At 38.0% G+C, this 19,583-nt stretch overlaps 1 protein-coding gene across 2 annotated transcripts; it reads left to right on the top strand.

Moving 5' to 3' along the window:
- Window positions 1-289: 289 nt before the first annotated feature.
- On the top strand, window positions 290-19,096 carry LOC139718139 (uncharacterized). Of its 2 annotated transcripts, none has more exons than XM_071629633.1 (10): window positions 290-378; window positions 4,224-4,354; window positions 5,360-5,378; window positions 6,298-6,406; window positions 6,791-6,862; window positions 7,449-7,524; window positions 8,074-8,150; window positions 16,514-16,598; window positions 17,439-17,510; window positions 18,147-19,096. In XM_071629633.1, the coding sequence occupies exons 2-10, from the start codon at window positions 4,253-4,255 to the stop codon at window positions 18,294-18,296; spliced, it is 762 nt and encodes a 253-aa protein (XP_071485734.1). In that variant the 5' UTR covers window positions 290-378; window positions 4,224-4,252; the 3' UTR covers window positions 18,297-19,096. The 2 variants fall into 2 exon arrangements, with proteins under 2 accessions (XP_071485734.1, XP_071485727.1); XM_071629626.1 differs by having other exon boundaries at window positions 5,360-5,396.
- Window positions 19,097-19,583: the final 487 nt, after the last annotated feature.

Genomic DNA, 19,583 nt, shown 5'->3' with positions numbered 1-19,583 from the left:
TCTTTATGCCTGAATTAGTGGTGATGTTATCTTAAACTGAGTTAAATCCCCAGAGTCCCTGAGTTTTCCTAATCTTCTATCGGACCAAAAAAGATAGAGCTAAGTTAGTGCTACTATTATGAAGACATTAATAACTGAATTTTTCCTGCAAAATTGGAGTTTTTACATTTCCCGGCGAGCCGTTTATCTTATAACGAGTCCACGTTATGCGTGGCGCGGCGGGAAGTTTGGTTCGCATAAAATCCACGGGCGAGGCGCGCGGCGGCCACTGACTGATCGTGCCTGAACATCATGATCAACACAGCCAGCCCTTGCCAGCCGGCCGTGGATTGGAACTCTGGCACCTCATAATAACTTGTTTGTGAAGTAGTTAAACAGGTATGCAATAATCCATGCATTGCGTAGCTATAGGTAAGCTGTTATTGTTGTTAGGTTACTTGTGTGCTCACCACTATGCACCATTTACAGATGTATGGTAAAATTACCCGAATCCGAGAAGCTCACCTTTATTTTACCTAACTGTTAGTGTAGTCCCATATACTTATAATTATGGGGTGCACTGTAGCAGCTGCCAAAATGCTTCGTGAAATTAACAGTAACAATTACAGTAGATCTACACTCCTAATATAACGGGTTATTTCTAGTTGTTTAGGCCTATAGCTGTAGATATATGCCCTGCCTGTTGTATATTGTAGACAGTAGAGCTAACGGTTAGAGGCTAGAACTAGAAGTAGAAAGCTAGTTTCTACAATCTAATAATGTGTTATGCATTTTATTTTTATGAACATTTCTATCCAATTAATTTAATGCATCATTGAAAACTAAGCTTAGTTTCAAACTGTCAATAATAGTCTGTGGCTGCGTGAGACTAATAGTTAGATCTAAGTCTAAATCTATATAGGTCTAGACCTAATAGAAGCCTCTAGTGATAAATTTAACTGCGACCAGCTCGGACTGTGTATGATTAATGAGGGTACCACTGACCACTGACTGCCACTACTGGCACTAGACCTATCGTCACCAGCAATGGATCTGCAGCTTACTTTACTTATTCCAAAAGTAATTTATAAAACAAATTTGCGTAAGTTTTGCTTTCAATATGCCATAAATACTGCAGTTTTGATTATTGTAACCGTCCTGTTGATTCTGAATCTCTGTACTGAAGTAGTTGACCGAAAGATCGGTCTGTATCTGTCCGTCGGGGAATGTTCCGCGGAGACTGCGTCTGGCTTCACGAGGACAGCGTTAATGGCAAAATATAAAAAGAGTCCTCCGGACAGACGGATCTTTCTGTCTACTGAAGTAGCAGTATTTTACTACATGCCAACATGGGATGCATTTTCTTTGCATGGCTTAAAAGCTTAAAAAGGGTAAGAGGTGTCTACCTCAACATCAATCAGCACCCCCTCCCTCCATAAGTAATACACGTGTACACGTGAATTTTACAGTCATGCGTCATGTTCGCAATTTACCAAGTGGATGTGTAACTGAACCATGTTTAGTTTGTTAGTTTGCTTATAAGTTTTTTTTTCTTGTCTTCGTTATTTAATATTATTTTCATAGCTTATGTATGGCACATATCCCACGCGTACTTTTTTGTTCTATACACAACTACCGGTACTCTAAAAATGATACGTGGTACCCTTACCATACAAGGAGCGCCCCGGGGTTAGTGTGAGACTGATGGTATCTGTCTCTTCACAGTGGGCTTCTTATCTGACATTGGGACATGTCTTGGTCAGCCCCCCCCCCCCCCCCCCCCCCCCCCCCCGAGACTCCAACTCTCCCGTTTTCGACGGGAGATCTCCCGCTGAAAACCCATTTTTACAAAATCTCCCGTCCTCCCGCTTGAGATTTAATTTCTCCCGCCCTGGCTCTGTGTCTCCCGTTGGAAAGGATTTCTTACTTATTGTTATTGTATGTTGAAAAAATAAGTCTTAGATAGCACCAGGGAGCATGTAGAACCCTAGGAATTTCGCGCTTAGCACACATCAACTTGGAGTCTCCCGTTTGCTAGGGGGTTTCAGGCGGGAGAATCTCCAGATCAGAAGGTGCTTTGGGTTGGAGTCTCTGCCCCCCCCGTTTAGACCATACATGTCCCAATGTCAGATAAGAAGCCCACTGTGAAATGACAGATACCATCAGTCTAGTTGTCCATCTGCTCCCCTCTTCACCACGTCATGTTTCCTCATCATTCTATGGCCAACGCCAAAAGAACAAAAATGATGTTAATTTTACCAATGTAACATAGTGGAACGTGTTAGAACCTGGTATGACTAACATTACTATACTCGACTAGAGGTCTATAGATTATATTAATTTATAGGCAGTGATAAATGAATTAAAATATTCTGTGTCTCCACCATGAAGTGTTACCAGGAGAGCCGGCACTTTTAAAAGTACTCCCATATCCAAGTATGGTGAAAATTAACTGCGACCAGCCCGTTCGTATAACTGTAAACAAAGAGTGCCCCGGGGGTAGGTGAAAATGAAATAAGTCTGCTCATATGGTTGGACTTACTACACATTGACTGCTTTTTAATTAGATAGTCTACAGTACCTTAAGTTGTAGAACCTTTATTTTCTGAGAAAAATATCTCTCGGTTTCAGACTTTCACCTTACTTTCATTTCACCACGTGACAGAAAGTACCTACTGTACCACAAATCCATATCCCGGGCTCAGATTGTTGACTTGTAATGTACAATAGTGTATGTGCGGAATTCTCGGCTACAAATACAAGTGACATTTTTTTTCTGTGCACCAGTGCAAGCTCATCATTTTAACTGACTGCCTGTTCTCTGTTGATAAAGTTTGTAAACCTAAAAAGCCCTAGCCTTATCCTCAACTAGTGAGGATTTTCGAACCCTAATTCTTTTTCCTACTGTTTCCTCATGGTATTACCTGTTCCCTCCTCATTTCTCTTGATTTGTATTAGGGTTTGAATATTCTAGCATGTTGCACCCTGTTGCACAAGTACTTTTGATTTTATTTCTATACACAAGAAAGCCATTGCGCGAAGATGGTTGGTCTAAAAATGGTCGGTCTGTTTATACAATCTATCTGTAGGTAGTTGATGAGTAATACTATTATAATAGTCTACTACTCATCGACCACCTAGTTTTAGATTGAATGGTTGTCATGGGAAGTTTAAGTCATGAAGTCAACGGTCTGGTTGAAATGCTAAAATTACAGTACTTCCCGGTGAAATTACAATATTTTCTCCATACAGGTTAATGTATGCCTTAATAATGACACAATGTATCCGCCTATTTAAATTTGGTACCGGTATGTAAAACGCATTACTGCACAATGATGCTATAGGGAAAATTTGGGTCATGGGGTCAAAGGTAGCCCACAGCTAGAGTATGGATCTGAGGCATGGAATCCATACTACACTAGCACAGCACAAGGCCTTGGAGGAGTCCATAAAGCAGCTGCTTGCTTTGTTCACCAAGATTACGGATGGTGTACTTCCTCCACAGCCCTTGTATCCAATGCCAAACTGGGATGGGACACACTGCACACACGATGCCTCGCTGCACAATGCACCATGTTCTACAGAGTCCACTACAACCTTGTCAACATCTCACTTCTGCCCTCCATCTTTCCAGCCTCTTATATAGGCAGACTTGACCACAAACTCAAATACATGATACCAGAAGCTTCAATTGACCCATACAAATATTCCTTCTATCCAAGTACTGTATGGATCTGGAGCCACCTACCAAGCAATGCTGTCACTGCACCTTCTGTTGATACCTTACAAAAGGCTGCCCTACCAATCATCAGAAAGTTGGAGCCTCCTGATAGGATCCAAATGCTGTAAGCCTGACAGCCTAATTTTTATTTGTGCAATGCACATGCCATTTTATTGTAAATAGTAAAAGCACCTTAAAGCATCGTCGGCCAATGTCGTCATCGCACAGTCCATCCCAGTTTAGCTTTCTACGAGCTGCTGCAAGGATTACCCATTCAAGGTTCAAGGTTCAAGGTCAAGAAAATTTCACTATTTTAAAAATGGTTCAAAGTGTTGTCCAAAAATTGGTGTATTCCCAGACAGTGATTATTTGCCAATCATGTGCAGCTGTTGTCTCACAGTGGCAAGATGTTCTGTAGACCTATTAATTGGGAGAATGATGTGCTGACATACCAGTCTCCGCAGTGACATTTCTCGTTTTTTTGTGTTTGTTTTTCTTCTCAAACCATTGTGTACCCGTATAGTATTACCCTTTACTGCAGAGAAAGTCACCATGCCTGGGAAATCCACTTCCTCAGTTCGTAGACCAAAGAGATCTTCGAAGTCGAGTTCCAACAAAAGCATCGATGGAAATGTCAGTACAACCAGGGTTCAGGTATGTCAGGACTATACCATTTTTTCTACCATCACATATTAGCCTTTCAAGAGTAATGTAAAGACAATGAATTTGCTGTGTCACTTGCCTATGTGTATTTACTGTGACTTTATACTGTAAGATGTTTGTGTTCAAACTACAGCCTGTCCCCCTCTCTTTAGAGGTTGATTAGAAGAGTCTAGCATCTGCAAGGATTTATACTTGTTACATGACAGGGGAACTGTATTGAAAAGACAGCCACGTGCATGGGAGCTGTGCTAGCACCATTTCCAGTGTTCGTGAACATTATATAGGTCATCAAATGAGGTTCAGAGCAAGTAATTTTCCACTGTCGGTTCTTTCTGTGTACATATTTCCAAGATCGTTATCGTTGAATTTAATAGTCCTCGTTGTTAGATATATCCTATTTGTGCAGACCAGTCATTAGTTTCTCATGGGTGCTGTAGTGATTTGTTGAACTATACAGTGTATTTCACGTGCAGCAACAGCTTGAAAATGAAGACTAAGCTACCTTTTACCCTTTGGTGACACATCATTGCTTCTTTTTCCCTAGGGATTGGGATGAGATTACAAGTCCAGTTCTATTTAAAAAGATCAGGATTCATTGTTAGCAGAAGAAAATTTGATGCAAAGAAAAAAATAATAACTGCAGCAAAGTTGGCACCCCAACATGACACATTTGTGATATTATCAAAAAAGATCATAGAAATTTGATACTGACTTGTTCCAGAAATATCTTAGACCATATAAAAGTGTCAAGCCTCTGTACTAAATGTCTTCAGAATTTGTTGAAGTCGAAGAATTATGAGATCAACCTGATGCTGTTCATACAGAAATTACTTAGGGATTTGCAGTTAGTCAAATGCAGAATTTTTTTATAATGTTTAACAAGTGCAATTAAAGAGTCCACAACTGGGCAAAGTATAAGTACCAATCATACTTCTTTCACTGCATGATAAGAATATTTGGGAGTAATTTTGAAATTACTGTGTCATTTTTCTGTAGATCTCAAGAAGAAAGCGAGGTAAATCTGAAAATCTAGGTGAGTGAAGATAGCAGCGGACATGCTAAAGCAGTGTAATCCATCCATTCCCTTCTAGTTAGGACAGTGAAGGTGTTGCAGCAATACTCAAGTGCTTCTGTACCTTTTCTTGGTATCTTTTGAAGTATTTACCATGACAACAGTTACTGATGGAAAAGGTTTGGGAAAAGGTGATTGTTTATTGTATACACCCAGTCAAAATCATCTGGTTTTTGCCTTCTTTTGATGCTTCCTCTTCCATGACTCACAGCTTGCATGCAACAGAGGTATGTAAATGTAGACTTGTACCCAGCAAATTTGTATGTTACATTTCAACAGCTATATTTTGATCAGATCATTGCTGATGACAAAATGTGAAAATTGTATTAAAATGGGAGTTGCTCACCGTGCCAAGTTACATATTAAAATTTCTTGGAAAATTGCTATTTATATAAGGAGTGAAATGGATATATCCACAGTAACAGCAAAATGTGACAGTTTGGTCAGTCCAAGTAACATACGGTCACCACCAATTCCAGAAATGGCTTAATTGTTCAAAAGAATCTTAGGGCTGTTCTTCTCTTTTCTAATCAATATCAGGCCATTCACTATAAACATTTATTATTTGACCTTCATATGTTTATACAGAGATGTCAGTCCAGCCTAATGTGCACCCACAAATTTTTCGTTTTGGCAAAAATTCTAAGAGATTACTTGTTTGAAGTAATTTTTGGCAAAGTTATCAGTGTTCTAAAAGATCATGTTACATGGGGGGGGGGGGGGGGGGGTAATGCTCAAAGGAAGAAGAAAATAACCAGACATCTCTGAAATGGCCTCTTCACTGTGGAAATACCCAAATGTACTCGAGTTTACTAATGAGTGGATGATGTGTTTCCTTTCACCATCTCATCTCTGAGTACAGATGACTCATTCAAGGAGCGGAGTGTGTCGGTCAAGACATATTCTCACTGGAAACCTATCTCAAAGACATCCCAGGCACTCTTCATTCAGACCATAGATAGTGCCATTATGTGAGTTCAATTTCCCAAGCATAATAAGATGATAGATCAATAAGGTAGTAAGTGTAAATCATTTGCATACTTGCTGAAAATATCACCCTTTTCACTTTTCAATTGTAATTTGTGAAATAAGATAACTTCTTGTACAGACTGGCTACTATGAATGTTTCAGGAAGAAAAAAAGAGAGCAGGGAATTACAAGGATTTCTGAGACTACTAGTATTTACATCTACCCCAATTTGCTGGCATGATACATTCCATTATCAGCTTACTGAGAATCACATGGTATGGCTGGTTAGGTGTCAATTCTTAGGCTGACAGAGAACTGATAATTAGTGTATTTGTAGTTTTTGTGTAACCATGTCAATATTTTTGTGCTTCTATTTTGTTTTGCAGTTCTGTGCTGTCCAGTACAAGCTCTGTTGTTTATACCAATATTCAAGATGTCCTAGACCGTTTGAAACACAGGTAAATATGAGTAGAAAGAAGTCATCTGTGAAGGAACATGTAAAAATGCAGTAACCAATCCGAAAGTTTGATGATGGCTTGTGAGTACCACACAAACATTTTTGTTTTTCAAACGTATGTCTCTAGTAGATATGGTTCGTCATTTGTTTAAAAGGAGGTCACTTTGAATTAATGTCTGTGTTAACTGGAAAAAAAAAGAAGATCTGTAGGCATGAGATAAGTCTAGTAGTAGTACACTTGTATTGGTGGAAAAAGGGGGCAGGGTAGGAAAACATTTTAACTTTACCCTATCAAATTTATACAGACCTGAATTGATTAACAACTATAGTAACTTTCTATCAATATCTATATGTACAAGTGTTTAGAGTCCTGTCAATGTTAAGAGTTTGATTTGTGTGATTACTGCAGGCAGAAAAACAGAAATTTACAGTAAATCTTAGTGCATTTTACTCGGCAGGGAAATATTGGTGAAAGCAAGGTGTTGCTAACCTGGGTGTGAAGTTTGGGCATTGTTACTGCTATTACAAGAATGTCTATAAGATTTCTTTCTTAAGTTTTTTTTTTTTTTTTTTTTTTTGATAAAAAGAACTCTGGAAAAGTCTCGTAATCTGAGAGCACCCACCACAAAGCGTCCAAAGTCTGGTACCCTTGAAGCGGCTTTGGTAAGTAATTTGCATGTAATGCACATTGTAATCTGTTAAAGCATACACTGAATACCAAAGTGTGAACTAGAGCAATTCAGTTGACATGCATTTGACTAGGATGTCACTGCTTCCCAATCCATCACTGTATGCTAGAATTTGATGAGGTTCGTCGATCTTGATCACTATGGATTGACTTTTAACATTCTTTGCACAAAGGAAATATTTCCTGTTAATTTCAATCTGTTACACCAAATAATGTTATTGTTGATTTATTTCTACCATTTATTTTTCCCAGCAGCTGGTTTATTCTGCAGTTTTATTTATAAAGAATTGGGGTAAAAGTTCAACTTGAAGTAACCTGAAAAAAAAAAAGAACAAAACATAAACTAAATGGTGGCTTCCTGTGTTAGTATTTTCCTTTATTTGACTGAAAACATATTTGTGCTCCCCCTTTCCAAGTATTGTGTCTGTAAAATGAGCAAAGGTTGTATCTTGTGTTGATATTGTGCCCACAAACTGAAAGGAGCAGCATTGTTCCTCTTTCCTCCTTGTCTCTAAATAACACAGCAAAAGTTGGAAAGAGATACCTTGGAAGCAGCCAGGCAGGAAGAGCAACTTTCAGAGATGGTTGAAAATGTAACAAGGTGAAGTTTCTCAAATTTATATCAAAGTATGGGTTCCTTTGTGTTGAGGCATTCTGGCAGATTTCGACTTCAAATACTGTAAAAGTGGAAATTTTCGCACGGTCAGAAACCAGCACAAAAATAAAAGGATGTGAATATTTTTTGAATGTCATACAGTGTATGTTCCCTTAGTAAACATCTTGTTCTGCAAAATCAAAAGTTAGCGAAATTCATCTTACCCAACAGAGCACGAAAAATTACTTGCACGAAAATAACCACTTTTACAGTAAATGTTGAATGAGCAAACCTGTAATTGTATCCCCTGGTGACCTGTACTAGTTGTATCCCCCGAACAGAGTTCGGAGGATACTATGGATTTGGCCTCGTTGTGCCGCGTCCGCGTTCGCCACAGAGATTTTGTTGTGAGCGCTCTGCTGGCTGCAGTTCTTCTTCAATCATCTTCAAATTTGGCATGAAGGTGTATTATGGTAAGACAAAGAAGGCTACAGTTTTTGGTGATGGCGCCCTCGGTTGTTCTGTCTTTATACATGAAAAGGTAAATTTAACAGGATCTGCTTGTGTGTGCGACGCTGGCCTTGTTTCTTGACCGATTTATTTCGAATTTGGTATGTAAATGTATCATAGTCAAATCTATACACCTATACCTATTGATAATGCTGCCCTCACTGTTCCACCTTTTACAGGGTCAAAGGTCACCCCGGTCATGTCAAAATTTGCAGAAGTGCTTATTTATGCAATAACTTGATTGTTACTCAACAGATTTTATTCAGACTTGCTAAGGAGATGTATGGGTGGTCATTCTACATGAAGGACACAACAGTTTGTGGTGACGGTGCCCTCAGTGTTCCGACTTGGATGCCAATGTACATTTCTTGTGTGTGCTCTATCAGCCACATTTCTCATCAGATTTTCTTTAAATTTGGCAAAAAGGTGCATTATAGTGAAATGAAGATGCCGACATTGTTTTTGGTGGTGGCGCCCTCGCTTGTTCCATCTTTATACATGAAAAGGTGAATTCAACAGGGTCTGCTTGTGTGTGCGACGCTGGCCTTGTTTCTGGACCTATTTTTTTTATGCCTCCGCCATGAAGTGTGCAGCGACTTCAAAATTGGGCAGCCCGATTAGTGTTTCAGGTTTCTAGGGACTACCCATCTCAGCCACTTCTGAAGTCATTGCACTGGCTTCCTTTGAATCAACGGATAATTTTCAAATTAGTTTTGTTTGTTTATAAAATCCTTAACGATCAAGCTCCGAAATATCTAGACGCCTGTTTGACTTTATATACACCTACTAGAAATTTGAGGTCATCTAGTGATCCGCTTCGTCTCACATACTCTGTTACTCGCACCTTAGCCGGTGATAGGACATTTACTGTGTCTGCTTCAAAGCATTGGAACAATTTACCACTTACCGTTAGACAGTCTCCATAAGTCAGTGTGTTCAAAAAAGCCTTGAAAACACATCTTTTCAGTAGCAACTAGTTTAGTTCGTAGCTGTAACATTTATCCAATTATACATACTGTCGTTCATGTTTTGAATTGATTGTAAACGCTTTGGGCCTTGTGGGAAAAGCACACTATAAATAATAGTAATAATAATAATGAAGTGTCGCCGGAGGCATTATGTTTTCGGGGTGTCCGTCCGTCCGTCCTTCCGTCCGTCCTTCCGTCCGTATCGATTTTGTGGACAGCGTATCTAAAAAGCCGTTAGAGGTATCCTAATGAAACTTGGCATGTATATGTGTGAATGGGCGAAGTTGTGCCTATCAACTTTTGGGCTCACATACTCAAGGTCAAAGGTCAAGGTCAAATGCTCAAAATTTCACTATTTCTCCTATACCTGTGCAATGCCTGGAGGTATTTTCGTGAAACTTGGTGTATACATCAACTGCCAAATAAAGATTCCCTAGAGAGAGCTTTGAGTCATGAAGTCAAAGGTCAAGGGTCAAAGGTCCAGTGAAAATGTTAAAATTTCACTTTTTTCTCCATATCTCACAAATATTTCAAGGTATTTTCATGGAACTTAGTATATCTGCATGTACTGACTGGCAGTGATCATGTAGGGAATTTAGGGGTCATTGGTCATAGGTCAGGGTGTGAAAGGTCAAGGTCAACTCCTCAAAATGTCATTATTTCTCTCTTATCTATGCAATGCCTGCACGATTTTTTCTTGAAACTTAGTGTATGCATATATTACCCAATACAGATTCTCTTGGAAGTTTCTTGCCTAAAGGTCAAAGGTCAAATGGTCAAAGGTCAAGTGAAAGTCCTAAATTTCACTTATCTTCTTTAAACTTATAAAAGGGTCAAAAGTTGGGTACACATCCTTAAATCCCCAAATACCTGCACTCTTAGACAGTATAGCCATTCATCCATATAAACCTAGTACGAGGATAGTGAACACTCAATGCATTTGTGACGAACCTGTCATTTTAATATTTTGCCTGTTGTGTGAAGCTGTCATCACACATTGTCAAGACATTGTGCTGTAGACCTATTCAAAGAACCATGCATTATGGCGGAGGCATACCAGTCGCCATAGCGACATTTCTAGTTTCAAATTTGGTATGTAAATGTATCATAGTCAAATCTATACACCTACACCTATTGCTAATGCTGCCCTCACTGTTCCACCTTTTACAGGGTCAAAGGTCACCCTGATCATGTCAAAATTTGCAAAAATGCATGCTTATTATAAATATTTATTATTATTTATTTCGCTTTCATTCACAAATTCATTCACAAATATTTAGGCAATAACTTGATTGTTACTGGATTTTACTCGGACTTGCTAAAGAGGTGTATGGGTGGTCATTCTACATGAAGGACACAACAGTTTGTGGTGACGGCGCCCTCAGTGTTCCGACTTGGAGGCCATGTCACATTTCTTGTATATGCTGTATAAGCCACATTTCTTGTGGAATTTCATTCAAACTTGCTATGGAGGTTTATGGGGAGTTATTCTAGGTAACAAAAGTTTTCATTGCTAGCGCTCTCATTGTTCAAACTTTTATAGGATGAAATGTCATATTCCTTGTATGTGCTATATAGCCTCATTTCTCGTCGGATTTTATTGTATCCTGCAACAGTTGCCATATTATACAACATTCTGGCCTAAAAAGTAATCCAGATGGGGTATGGGAGACGGGTTCGGGGGATACATGTGCTCGATTGCGAGTGCTCTAGTTTTGGTTAAGCTTTTCCCAATGTTCTTCCTTTATCAGGTCATTTCTTGTGTGTGCTCTACCATCCATATTTCATGATGGATTTGTTTTGTTTTTCCAAATTTCTTATGGACCGGCATCATGGTGAAATTTAGGCCCCTATTTCTGGTAATGCTGCTCCCAGTGTTCCAGCTTTTTTAGGGTCATTGGTCACATTTTGGTGGATGTCTTGTGTGTGCCATACAGGTGGTGGTTTTGATGAATATTGCTGAAATTTTACACTAGGGTGTGTGATGGTTAAATCTAGACTTCTGGTGTTTTTGATGATGCTTCCCACAGTATTCTGTCTTTTATGGGGTCAAAGGTCATATGTACTTTGCTGACTTGAGTACAATCTATTGGCCACACCTTCTGACAGTTTGTTTTTTCTTTGGTATGCAGGTTCAGCATGGTATGATCTTAAGCCCTATACCCGGTAGTTTTATGATGCGGGGAATACACTTCCCTTGCATAGCAACGAAGTGTATATTTCTATATTATTTTTCTGCCATCATTATTATCATCATTTGATTTGTGAAGAAATGTAGTATGTTATATATGTATATATATGTATATATGTATATATATATATATATATATATATATATATGGGTGAGAATTTTGAACGATGTACAATTGCCAATTTTCGCACCTTATGACATTCTTTCCCTTAGAACACGCCAGGATGATCTAAGAAACCAGATTTTTTCATGTCATCTCAAAGATTGGTAAATTCCTTTCAGGAAATATATGGTTTGGTTGACTTTTGCCTGATATTTTTCATTTGACAAGGACTTAAAGCGCAAAAATACGGTAAAAACGCTATTTTCACAATAATTTTTGTTTTTCAAACTAATGATGTGCATTTTTAATGGTAGGTGGCATCTAATATCTGAACATGTTCTGGATCTGACATATCATGGGAATGAACCACAAAATTATAAGAACTTTATGAGCACGTATAAAATCACAAAGAACAATTGAAATATCAAACGCCTAAACAGACGAACGTCCGTGGTGCTTTTATTTCTATCGCTACTGCAAATTCTACTTTGTTGTCCCAACTGTAATGTATACGAAAATTTGGTGTTCCACCTAATGAACATATCCTGCAAAAATTGTACGTCTGCTGGCTGTACATGGGACGTAATATTCTTTTATGCAAAATTATACTCAGTTTTCGTCACGGACGTGCTTCCGCTATTTTCTAATAAAGATCGTATCCCATTAAACGCTATTGGTGATATTGTTCTTAGTCGTAATCAACTAAGATCTAGCCACACGATAATATGTTTGTTTTGAGTTTCTGTCCATCCTTTGTCAAATAGGAATCAAAATTATATTTTTAGACGAACCTCCGAGAAAAAAAGAACGTCCGTGATGATTAAAACGTTTTCGAGTGGGACACCATCTTGCTTTGATGACGAAGGTGCATTTTACCTTTGGCTCTCTAGCCGAGGAGCTGTATGTTATTTTTGGAGCGGACTGAGGCTTGTCCGCAGTTTTTGGACCATGCAATTCACCGAAAACCAAGCAAATAATTAATATTTTCTCTGAAAATTCACCCCCTGATCCCCCTCTGAGCAATACATATGTTGTAAGGATGTCGAATTTCTTATAATTTGCATTGACAATACCTTTTCAAATTTTTGAAAGAGTTAGGAAGGCTAGGTACTCTCTGCCGATTAGTTATCCGTCCGGGAACATGACCCTATCAGTAGAACGAACGTCCGTGACAATTCCAGCGAACGTCCGTGACGTATGCAATCCCTTCGATAGGGATAACTTGTCCCGAAAGTGTCCTGTATTCTTTAAAACTTTTAGCTCCAATAGCCACATATAAAGTTTTACAAAGTAAACAATGAGTTTAGGACAGTAGTTTTAGAATTTTTAAGGCATTATGTGATCATGATGAAGAAACCGTTGAAAATTTACTCACAATGTTACGCTTGTTTTCCTTCTAATTATACAAAAACAGCTAAACACTGAAAACAAAGTTATAGGAAAATGGAATTTTGCGTAATCTGTAATTTCTGTGCATTTAAATTTCTTTCTAATGAGGATCTGGAGACAATTTGTACGGTTACAGGTTCTGAAAGTTCCGCTCACGGACGTTCTGTCCGAGAAAGGAAATTGCTGATAATTACAAATATATCACTGCACATAAAGTTAATGTTAGTTGAAAATATTACCAAATCACCGAGCCGCTCATACCCAAAAGTGAATAATGTTCAGCACTCAATTTATTTGTAATAACAAAAGGAAAACGTTTTGGTCACGGATGTTTGTTGGTAGAATAAGTCAATGGATTACATAGTAGGAGAAAGAGGATCAGTGCCACTTTTTAGTGACAGGTGCGCCAAGTGTTTATCTTTTGAGTATGGTAGCTGCCGTCTCAAACAGAACACATCCAGTTTTGGCCTCCATAACGGACGTTCGCTGTAATTGTCATGATATTAAATGCCTTAATTCATTTTTATTTTTCTCTTCATGACGATTTTTCTCTCATTCCCTCAATAGCCTGGACATGCTGCGACCAAACAGAAAACAGAAACAAAACAAAACAAACCAAAACAAATCCGAAAAGTGTTACGTAATCACATGCAGGATAATGACGGAAGAAGTCTGCAATGGGCATGTGTTGAATAAAAAATGGAAAAGTTTCAAAAGGACGTGGAAGCAGTTGAATAAAAATGACTGAGAAACAGAGAAGGGATCGAGCTCCAACACACAGAGTAAAGAATTGCCAGTGCACTCCCTTTGTACCAAATTCCTCTGGAGAAGTTTTTGTTTGTTTGTTTATTTTTTTTATTCATCGAAATGCCGTCACAAACGAACAAAAATAATGCAGTATACAATTATTGTCTGATGAAAACAAACAAATCCTCCGCTTATCATCACATGGTGTTGTTTTATACTCATCAATGAAAATCAATGTTCATTTGTAATTCTTTCCAAGATTTTTTTTTTCATTTTGCATTCAAGAGACAGAGATATCGTCAATTTGTTTGTGCTTTTGTGCTTACTTTGAAAACACATGTTAACAAAAGTAATGATTTAGAATAGGTTTAAGGTTGCATTTTGATACGTTCGCTCTTCCTAAGATTCGTTACTCAGATGTCCAAAGGTTTGTTATTCCGAAACTGAAAAAAAAAAGTTTGTAGTTAATTAAGGAGGTTTGTTATTAAAAATTTTCTTATTCCGAAAGTTTGTTAGTCCGAAAAATAAATATTAAGGATCATTATGTTAGGTCCGTCTTTCTAAAAGTGGAAAGGGCCTGATATTCGTTTAGGTGAAAACGGTTATTATGAGGTTTTGAAATTTGGAGGATTTTAGTTGTTAACTTGTTTCTCCACATTTGGATAAGCGAACATGATTTTCATGTTCCAATTAATAAACCTTTCGATTAACCTTTGGAGATTCCTATCATTTACCGAATAAAAAAGCTTTATAATCATATGAACTCTCGTATTGACAAACTGTATGAATAACGAGCCTCCGAAATGACGCGCTACAAAATGTTTGTTATAACAAACCATATTGTATAATATCGAAGTCACAAACATCCATCCAAGTAATATGGACTTATTGTGTCTTGTTATGACGAAACTTCGCAGTATCGAACCTATTATCATTTCTGACTAATATGATAATACAAATTCTCCTCGGTAACTGTGTGTAACACAAGGAGCAAACGCAGAGGGATTTCTTCCCAACGTATTCGTTTGCCCTCCCCAGCTAAACTTCGTATTTCTATAACGGAGCACATTTCTGTTGTCTTTCTATGTTAATTCTTTGTCATAATTTTAGCTGTGACCATGTTCGTTATAAGCAAATTTTGCATTGTAGACTTTAGATAACAAATTTAGGACCTGAGTCTTTACTTCATGATAACGAAATTTTGATAGATATATTCGTTCTCAAGGATGGACTACGTCACTGAGATTACACGTACGTTTGTACGTTCATTTACGAGAGATGGAAAAATTGTTTTCATTGATTCCTCAGTATGAGAAGATAAACAAGCTTATGTAATTGAGAATTGGTAATATCTGTTCAGGATTTTGCAGAGGAGTTTGTTCTCGACATGAAATTGCTGTTTGTTGTGAGTAGAATGCGTTTCCAACTCAAGAGAGCTGCATCTTGTTTGTTCCGAACGTCCGTGAGCTACATGCGAACCTCCGTGATGAAAACTATGCTATGTTCGTTGGGTTATAGAGACTGCCTAGATCAGATACATCTTAAAAAGGTATGTTATTATTTGAGAGTGGGGATTGAAGTATGGGATAGTGAAATAAGAGGTCAAAATATTGAGTTTCTGTAAAATGCGCGTAAAGTGGAGAAAGTGTTTAGCGAAAGAGCAATATTTCAACAGAAACGACGAATTTAGTTAAATCATCAGTTGTCTACCATTACGTACAGGTTAAGAGTACAAACTTAATATTCTGCAAGCACGTGCACATGTCCCTTAAGATATTTTGTTAGGATTTTGAACTGAATCAGATCTTTGCAAACTATGTTAAATGGTATTCAAGTGTATGTGCTGTACTATTCCTTACGGACGTTCACTGCTCTGGACATGGTAAACTTCAGCGGTGAATAAAAACTTGTTCCTCTGGGAAAACCCTAGTATAATTGGGTTCATATTAAAGCTTGAGTTATACTCTTTCAGGTAAGATGAATAATTTGGAGAATTTCCTACTTTTTGAATTTTGCCTTGTTTTGGCTCAATTGTACATCGTTCAAAATTCTGACCCATATATATATATATATATATTTAATTCAATTCCTGTGCCTACTAGTGGCACCAGAGGCAATTTGTTTCATGTTTGTCTGTTTTTAAGTGTATGTGTGTAATTGAATTTCTGTCGCAAGTAGATTATTGAATAAGTTGGTGTACTATGTAGGATTGTTTAAAAGTTGATTGATATGATAATTGGATCATGATGTAGTAGACGTTCTCTCAATTCACTTTCTAAGATTTCACAGTTCACGTACTCACTCAACATATATACATTTACAACAAGAACAACAACAACAAAACTAGCCAAAAAGACAAAAGGAGGAAAGAGAGAGAGATAGAGAAAAATTCTGTGCATTGCCAGAGTGAAGCTGATAGTCTTCCAAACAGGCTGACATTTCTGTTTGCTCTCCCAATCAGGATTGTGCAGGAGAAAGAGGAACTCATTGAGAAACTAGAGAAGGACGTCCGTGATGCCACTCCAAAAGAAGGCGAGATGACAGAGGTGATTCATGCTTCTGCAGTGTAAATTGGTTGTTTCTCTGAACATCAACTTCTTTTATACTCTAAAGTGGAAGGAAATTAATATTCTCATTTTGTGATGTACTGCACTGTGATATTGCTTACTTACAGTAATCTTCAGCAGTGAAGGACGTGGGCAAAGAAACAATAGACGCTTTGGGGGGTTTAAGCTCAACTAATGACATAAACTTTCCAGACATTATCGCAGGGCGTGCAAATTTTACTTTATAATTCACCCAGCATTTATTGAGATTCATAATAGTTTTTACGAGGATTAGCTTTGAAAAGAATTGTAAAGAAGTGACTCATTTGCTTTGGGGGCAAATCAAGTGTATGTCAAGGATCAAGAGCAGTCTAAAAATTAGGCATGTCTCACACAGCTTGAACAGTATTTAAGAAAATCTCATCCAGTTGTAAAGCAAGGTTATTCACACGCAATACACAAAGCATGATCTTGTGAAGGTCAAAGTTCAAAGTCAAATGTGATTCAATCAATCATGTCGTAAACATAAATTGCCAATGATTTATTGAGATACTGGTAGTCTGTAGTTCGACATGTCAGAAGGTTCCTAGAAAGATGTTTTAAGACATTGATCAGACTCTGTGCAAAGATAAACTGTGACAGAAAAAATAAATCAACTTCTGTTTTGAGGCTTGCTGGCTTCCATTTAAAATTCAAGGAGAACTTGAAGGAACATTGTCTTGAGATTAACTTTGTGACAGAAACGATACAAAGGACATCAGCTGTTCATGAATTGTTTGTTTTATCTCACATTTTCTTCTCAAACTAAGCTGTATCTCTCACCTGTTTAACTGTTACTAGCTCCCTCCTCTACTTCAAGTCTGTGGCAACCCAAAACTTGGCATTCCACCACAAGTGAAGACAGATCATCAGGTACAGTTTGACTATTCCACCACTTTATTTACAATTTGCAGACAATTGCCTTTGATGTATTAGTTCAGAGTCCTTTCCCAAGATGGGAAATGACCAGTCAAATTGATTACTGGTCTGTCTTAGGAAAAATCATTAGACCTACAATAGTACAATGATCTATTATCAATGATCAAAACTGAAGTCTTTTACATCATTGTCAGAAGATTTCAAGTTGTCATATGAATGGCATTGCCCTGGGAAAGTTATGTACAAATTTAAAAAAAAAATTAGCTTGTTAATGATATTTTTTCTTATCATTTCATCAGATTTTAAAACTGTATGTTTTGTAGGGCGTTGGTCTTATGTGTACTCATTATGATAATATAAATTTATGCTCATGCAGTCATGGAATTACGGACATTCAGACTCCCTCAGCCGAGGACTCAAATGAGCCTTTTTGTGATCACTTTTCATTTGTCATCTGTCATTTGCCCATTCTTAATAAACCCCTTTTTTCTCAGCCTTAAACATCCTTAATTATTTTGGATAACAATTAATGCTATCTCACATTCTGTCATGCTGTTTTGTTTTGTTTTTTCTCTCTCTTTCTTTCATTTTTTTTTTCTCTCTCTCTCTCTCTCTGTCTATGATACACAGCTCACATCAAAACCAATTCCAGAGGTCAACAAACTTGTAGCCAGCCTGGATGGACATGAAGGCATGATTTCTGTCAGGGAATACATCACAAAGCTCTCAGACTTTGTCTCCACGCTTGTGGCAGAGGAATCAGAAGGACTGAAAGATTGACTACTTTAAGACCTTACACAAACTGGAGCCATGTATTGATAGGGACTCTCAGCACACCCCATACCCCACCTCTGGTTCTTACTTTCTTTTTATGCCTTCATCCCAAGTGGGTGCTAGAGGCATCATGTTTTTAGGTTGTCTGTCTAGCCATCCCAGATCTTATCATTACAAGGCAAGATAAACTGTTCAATAGAGTCTTTTGTTGTAAGCTGGGCCAAGTATGCTACAAATTCCTGAGAAATTTCTGTAGGTCAAAGATCATTGTCACTAAACTCTTGCTAAAAAGTCTACATTTTCGGCTGTAAATTCAGTTGGGAAAGTTCCTAACCAATGACCAAATATGATTTAATATGAAGAATAGAAATGAATAATTGCTGGAAATGACAAGGCTAAAAGGTATGAGGCACACTTTTTGTAAACTTGCAAATGTCTCTTTCTTGGCCATAGCTACCCAAAATGTCTAATTGTACTGTTATCTGTTGTAATGGATTGAAATAAATCAGGAGATTTTTTTTACCTCAAAATTATTGATATTCTGCATTCTAAGGGTCAGTGGTCAAGATCAATGAACTTCGATAATGTATAAACAAAAGGCCATGCCCCTTTGCCTTTGGCATAACATGAGAAATTGGAGGCATCTGGCTTACAAGTCAACTGCAGTGGCGGATCCATAAGGGGGCGCACCGGATGCGCGCCCCCTCTTTATTTTTGTCACAACAAAAGAAATAAAAGAAAAAATGGGGGTGTGTGCACCCCCCCCCCCCCCCCATTAATTTTGTAAAGGCGCCTCCCCTTTACGGAATTCCTGGATCCGCCCCTGAATTGTATATTGCAATTGAATTGCTTTACCTCTGTCATGCTCTCTCCCTCATCCTTCTCCACAAACAAGTTGATAACCTCAAGCTCTAATGATACACAACTAGTACTGTGGACTTCCCTGTGATATTCCCCGCTTTCCTTTAAATGTAGCAACCTGAAAGACAACTAGGGTTTCCTGGATGACTGAGGAAAGTTAGTAGTTGACAAAGGGGAAGGAAGCATGGCATGCTGCTGGACCAACTGCTTGGTGTTGATTGTCATCTTTCACTTTCCAGTGAGACTGGATTCACCTTAATCAGTAATAAATTTAGAATGTGTGTGGTGACCTATCCAGTAGGTGATGTGGCCAATTGAGAGAAGAAGTGTGTTGATTTGATTCTTATTGTCGGGGTATTATGAACCAGACTACAATAACTATGAAGATTTCTGATCACATCTAGTTTCTTCTTTATCATTTTAAAGATCCAT

Source organism: Diadema antillarum, unplaced genomic scaffold (assembly GCF_040938485.1).
Source record: "Diadema antillarum isolate AM-2024a unplaced genomic scaffold, OU_Dant_1.0 scf00000008, whole genome shotgun sequence".
In the NCBI taxonomy this organism is placed as follows: domain Eukaryota; kingdom Metazoa; phylum Echinodermata; class Echinoidea; order Diadematoida; family Diadematidae; genus Diadema; species Diadema antillarum.
The sequence above is the reverse complement of the archived record's forward strand: the minus strand, read 5'-3'. Positions and strand labels throughout refer to the sequence as shown.